Here is a 6,768-nt window from a genome sequence, read left to right as displayed (position 1 = left end):
TCATTATTATTTGTTTATTATTAAGGCTCATTATAAAACTGGGCAGCAGGGTTTCATTGTGAACAGGATTAAATAATACTCCCGCACAAGGCTCTAACGTGTGTATTTACATATGTATGCATCGTGAAGTTGCACTGGAACTCATGGTTACACCATAACTTAATTTGTTTGCTTTCCTTTTGTTGTACAGATTAAATAATTTAGCACCTCCTGTGCTTCCGTTTGCTACCTAGCTTTGCGCCGCGTCATTTACTTCAAATAAAATAATATTTGAAGGTAACATAACCGTGTTTTATTTATGTTTGTATTAAGCACAAAAAAACATACAAATGTCACAGTGGAGGTCTTTCTTTCTTTCTTTCTTTCTAATAGAAAGCCTTGTAATTAAAGGGAGCTTCTCTATGAAACACAATTTGGTTTGGCCACTGAGTATTAAAAATGCTTAGATACTTTCATCTGAATGTAAAACCAATTAAGACCTGCTCCCGATATCTTTTTTTACTATGTGATACTGGCCAGTTTTTGATAGACCCTTCACATATGCTTGATCTTTTTTTTTCAGTACGGACTCTTAAAAATAAAGGTGAGAGGTTCTTCAGGGCAAAGCCATAGGGAACCATTTTTGATTCCTAAAAGACCCACCCACCTGATGGTTCCAGAAAGAACCGTTATTTATTTAAACCTGTTACAGGAACCACACAGTGAATAGCCACAAATAGATGGCAACAGATTTGTAAAATACCAATGCATTGAATTTAAAAGGACTCTTGCTGCATATGTCCAGTAACACAGGCTAAGTCTGGGCTTAATCAATATGTTAATGTAATGATGCCTAACTTAACATTAAAGATTTTGGAGTTTTGCTACATTTCAAAAGAAGAAGAAGCAACTTCTTAGGCAAAGAACCCATTCCAGAATGAAATGGTGCTTGATCAAGCAATGGGACTTACAAAGAACAACACAACACAGTAAAGAACAACATAGTACCATTAAAGAACCATTATTTTTAAGAGTGCATTGAATATCTAATGCTGGAAAATAACACTATAAAAATAATATGATGAACTTTTTACAACAGTCTTTGTTTATGCTTAGAGCAGTAACATTTTTAGTGGAGTTTCATTGCACATTATGGGCAATTTTTCATCCCTCATTTTTCAATGGTATCTGCTAATTCTTTGCTGCACCTAGAATTTTTTTGGGTGAGTACCACTGCACACCTCAAATATACATTGTTTATTAATTAGCATCCTAATTCAGGCAGATTCTATGTAAGATGGTGTTGTGCATTGTGATTTAATGTACATTCCAAAAAAAAAAAACCAGTAAAAATCCTTATTTCTGGCACTATGATTAAGTGTTCTCTCCTTGATTCTTTTTATCACTAAATACTCTAAATTGTTTCTTTGTATGCTGATATCTAAATACGTATGATGTAATTGGCATCTCTTAGTTTTTGACTGATTTTCACTTTAAAAATATATAAACCATAAACATTTAAGACTACCATAGCTCACCTGCAAAGAACAAAAATAAAAAATATAATTTGGCAATGAATAATCAATTTTGCTAAGAAACATCTCAATGATTGCCAAGACTTTTGGGAAAATACCTTGTGGACTGATGAGACAAAAGTTGAACTTTTTGGAAGGCAAATGTCCCGTTACATCTGGCGTAAAAGGAACACAGCATTTCAGAAAAAGAACATCATACCAACAGTAAAATATGGTGGTGGTAGTGTGATGGTCTGGAGTTGTTTTGATGCTTCAGGACCTGGAAGGCTTGCTGTGATAGATGGAACCATGAATTCTACTGTCTACCAAAAAATCCTGAAGGAGAATGTCCGGCCATCTGTTTGTCAACTCAAGCTGAAGCGATCTTGGGTGCTGGAACAGGACAATGACCCAAAACACACCAGCAAATCCACCTCTGAATGGCTGAAGAAAAACAAAATGAAGACTTTGGAGTGGCCTAGTCAAAGTCCTGACCTGAATCCAATTGAGATGCTATGGCATGACCTTAAAAAGGCGGTTCATGCTAGAAAACCCTCAAATAAAGCTGAATTACAACAATTCTGCAAAGATGAGTGGGCCAAAATTCCTCCAGAGCGCTGTAAAAGACTCATTGCAAGTTATCACAAACGCTTGATTGCAGTTATTGCTGCTAAGGGTGGCCCAACCAGTTATTAGGTTCAGGGGGCAATTACTTTTTCACACAGGGCCATGTAGGTTTGGATTTTTTCTACCTAAATAATAAAAACCATCATTTAAAAACTGCATTTTGTGTTTACTTGTGTTATATTTGACTAATGGTTAAATGTGTTTGATGATCAGAAACATTTTGTGTGACAAACATGCAAAAGAATAAGAAATCAGGAAGGGGGCAAATAGTTTTTCACACCACTGTAGATGGGAAATGAAAGAAATACCTTAGGTACAGAAATACAAATATAAAATTAATACCCCGCAATTCAGTTCAAGGTTGTTGGAACAAACATTTGATGGTTGCTAGTCAATACTTAGAATAAATAAAATAAATAAACATGATAATAAAATGGCATATATCTACAAACACGAAGCTCCTCCAAACAGACACAATAGTCGATTGTGGCTGTTGGATATGACAAGAGAATTGAGAAACACTGAAAATGTAAATACACAATTATGAATGTAAGAGACAGTACAAAAACATTGATGAAATTATTTTATTAAATTATATTTTATTTCTGAAATTACTGCATTAAATTAAAAGGGAAAGATTTTTCTATCAGTAATACAACTTACTGCCAGTACTTATTCCAAAGAAGCAAGTAAAGCAAGAAAACACATAATTTACATGTGAATGCAAATACTAAAATAAAATTTTAGATTAGATATTAGATAAAATATTACAGTGTAATTCATTATTATTTTCCTTAAAGGAAGTTCACAATTACAAAAATAAACAGGCACAGATTATACAGTAGCTGTAAATCCCTAGTGAGGAAGGTAGATACACCAGGTAGTATGTATTTGTAGGAGGGTCTCATCATTCCTGGCTACAAATATCTATTTAACTTGCATCTGTCTGTTTACATTCCAGAAGTTTTCCGAATTGCCTCCTTACAAGTACTGAGAGAATCTTTACCATTTTTTTTCTTCTGATTGAAGCTTAATGGAGCGTACAGAAGTGCAAGACCAACAACAAGTACAATACTGTTTTCATGACGGGAATATTTCTTGCCCTAAAGAGGTCAGACCAGTGGCTGTATACATTATTCTTTACATCTTTGCAGCAGCTTCAGTGATGCTTACCATTTTTGGAAACCTTGTGGTAATAATTTCTATCTCTCATTTTAAACAGCTTCACACACCGACAAACCTGCTTGTGCTGTCCCTGGCCGTGGCCGATTTCCTAGTAGGTCTAATGGTCATGCCTTTTACTATTATTCAGTCTATTGAAACCTGCTGGTATTTTGGGGATATATTTTGCTACCTTCATTCTGCATTTTATCTTGTGCTCATTTCAGCTTCAATCAGCAGTCTTGTTTTCATAGCTATTGATCGATATTTTGCAGTATGTTATCCATTTTTGTACACTGCTAAAATAACAATTCCTGTTACATGGGGTTTTATTGGACTTAGTTGGTTTTTATCAGTATTTTACACTTGGGCCATATTGTATTTTAAGGGAAACTCTGATGGTGTCACAGAACTAAAAGCTTGCATTGGAGACTGTGTTTTTGTGTTTAAATCAACCTGGGGTGTTGCAGACACCTTTATGACATTACTTATTCCCTTTGTATTGATGTTGGTATTTTATACAAATGTGTTCATTGTGGCAAGACGACATGCAAGAGTGATTAGTTCCATGACTCAACAGATAGCATCCTCAGAAGTAAAAAAGAAAAATGTATCAAAAAAATCTGAACGTAAAGCAGCAAAAACACTAGGAATAGTAATTTCAGTCTTTTTTCTTTGTTGGTTACCTTACTACATTTTCACTCTTATTGTTCCCTATACAAATGTACCCAATCCTTCACTTGTGATTCATGCTATGTGCTGGGTAGGATATTTTAATTCAAGCTTAAATCCCATTATCTATGCATTCTTTTATCCTTGGTTTCAGAAGTCTTTGAAACTCATAATAACATTTCGGATCTGTAGCCCATCATCATCGTTAATTAATCTGACAACAGAAAACCATTAACTGGCGTGTTATCATAAGATTGTTTTGTTTTAAATTCATATTCAGGTTTAAAATTATTAAAATTGTTAAGTGAGAATATTTTTCACACAGTCAATCTAACCAGTCTCACTGAATTTTCCTTGTCTTCCACGTTCAGTTGGTGTTTCAATCAAGAATGATGGTTTACAGAATCATGTTAGTGTCAAAAGCCAACTCATACAATAATATGTGTTCTTAGTTTTCTCCAATAACTTCAACAATAAATAATACTTTACATCCATTTGACCACCAACATTTTATTTTCTTAACTTTTTTTTAAAGACAACTCAAGGTATGAAATCAACAATAAATTCACATTTTCTGATCATACCTTAACTATTAAGATGTGCTATGGTGTAGAATTCTAATTTGGAAAATATACATATATTCTTTTTTTTTTATTTGTTATTTGTGGCCATCTGGTCTTGCAAAGGGTGTATACTAATTATTCATAATGTATATTACAAAATTTAATTATGTATGTTTGTTTCCAATAAACACTTATATTAATATTTAGAAATGTCAGACCACAACATGTTTAGTTGTACAAACTGTTTATTTGGGTTAAAATAGTTGGCATAATGATTAATTTAATATGTATGGAAAATGTCTATGGGACCAAAATGCAGTTTCTATATTTGCTGTTATTTTCTTTGGATGAGTCTGTTTCTACTGCTGCTAAAGCTGTTTAAATGGTAATTTACTCATTGGAGACCAGAATCTAATGCAGTGTCTTGTCTCTCTCTCTCTTCTTTTTTTATTAATGTGTCTGAATAAATTTAATTATAGCCATATACTTCAGGTAACAACATTGAAATCAATATTTTCTCAAGATTAGCTTATAGAGCTAACTAATATAGTATCTGGTTTGATTCATTAATAAAGCAGTATACTTGACTGTCAGATGTGTTGCAAATGAACGAGGATACAATTATGGTTGGTTTTATTTGATAAATTAACAAAGACTTTGATGAAGGTAGATTAAAATATCAGACAAAGGTCAAAAAGTAATATAAAATGCACACTATACATTATACTATGCTTGCTTTGTATTTAATTACTTCGTTACTTTCAAAATTACCTTGCTGTAAAGCTATGAACACGACTGTTAAAACAATACATATTATCATAACAGGGATGAGATTTTGTATGTGTTTACAGACTGATTGAGGTATAGTTCATGTCAGTTTCTTAAAGAGGATTTAATTTGATTTGATTTATCGGGACTATAAAATCCAAACATAACTTTAACTAGAAAATGAAGCTGCACTTACTGTACTCTTTTAGCACAATTCAACTATTAGAAACTATTCTCATTGTTTTGGACTTTATAAATAAATAAATGCTTGTAATGAATATAAGAAATAAAATTGTTTTAATAAACCATTCCTTTCTGTTTATTGTGTGTGATTAAACTATACATTGTTTTGTTATTTTAAACATCATGAAGCTAAAATCTGCAACTCTAAATATGTTGCAGGAAATTTAAATGCAAAATTCTAGCATAAAAATAATGTGTCAGATTCTGCAGCTACTGGAGCCTATTGAGTGTTTTTATTAACAATTATCAATTTATTTGTATTATATTATTATGTCAGCAGTCACGTTTGCTCTTGGAATTTTAGATAGCAATGATATTGTGACTCAGCTATTTATATTCCTAAACCTATTTCTGGAACACAGTTCAGTTACTCATCTCTCCTAATTCATTTTGAACTTTCCAGATTGTCTAATTCTGCTACTTCCTATTTTACTTCTTTTTGATTTTGCCTTTTCCCTTTGTTTTTGTCATCCTGTTTATTTTATATGGTATTTGTTTTGTTTGTTTTAGTTAAGCATTGTAGTACTTTGTTCTAATTAGGATTTTTAATTAAAACAAACAAGGGCTCATGTTGACTGTTCATGTTAGGGAGATGACCCACCTGTTTTTACTTGCAAAAAATCAGAATTATAAACTTACTTGAAGAACAATACTTTCATTGAAATAAAATAAATGCATTTCATATGTTTAGAGAAATTAGGCTGGCTTTCAAAATAAATAAATAATCCAAAATTTTAAAATTGCTAACAGTCAGAATCTGTATTAGGGGTTGTCTGTCCGTGCCACGGAACATCTTCTAATAGCACCATGAGGGGATTGTTTCTTATGTCTCCTGATTCAACTTCATGTAGTTTTTATTAGCCAACAAGCAGCACAAAAAAGTATAAGGACAGAGCTGGTAAGGAATTGCATTCATCCATTTGATTGGCAAAATTTATTTCAGGATGTTCTGTCTGTGTGATGAACCTGTGGCAGTGTTCATCAATAAGACTTATATTAACCACTAGGATGTTGAGTGTGATGCTGTAGTGGGTTTACCTTTTTATAATTCCTCAAAGATGCTGGCACTGAAGCTGCTCACGTATTTAATGGTCTTCTAGGTAATCATTTCCAGCCTTAATGTTATCAAAGTGAGCACACCTTTGTTGTGTAGTTAATCAGTGTTCAACATTAGGAAAGGACTAGAGCGGTCCTACTTTAGTTTTTTACACACAATGTCTATGTATTTGACACAAGATTTG

The 6,768-nt window shown here is 32.8% G+C and overlaps 1 protein-coding gene across 1 annotated transcript; it reads left to right on the top strand.

Annotated features, from left to right (window-relative positions):
- The first annotated feature begins 3,153 nt into the window (after positions 1–3,153).
- On the top strand, positions 3,154–4,188 carry LOC120526560 (trace amine-associated receptor 13c-like). The gene has a single exon (XM_039749724.1). It carries the CDS (start codon positions 3,154–3,156, stop codon positions 4,186–4,188), a length of 1,035 nt encoding a protein of 344 aa, XP_039605658.1.
- Positions 4,189–6,768: the final 2,580 nt, after the last annotated feature.

This window comes from Polypterus senegalus, chromosome 3 (genome assembly GCF_016835505.1).
Source record: "Polypterus senegalus isolate Bchr_013 chromosome 3, ASM1683550v1, whole genome shotgun sequence".
NCBI lineage: Eukaryota > Metazoa > Chordata > Cladistia > Polypteriformes > Polypteridae > Polypterus > Polypterus senegalus.
Note: the sequence above shows the minus strand (reverse complement) of the source record. Positions and strands in the feature narration are given on the sequence as shown.

Coding starts and splice junctions, on each gene's coding strand:
- LOC120526560 (XM_039749724.1), top strand. CDS start 3,154: ATGGAGCGTACAGAAGTGCAAGACCAACAACAAGTACAATACTGTTTT.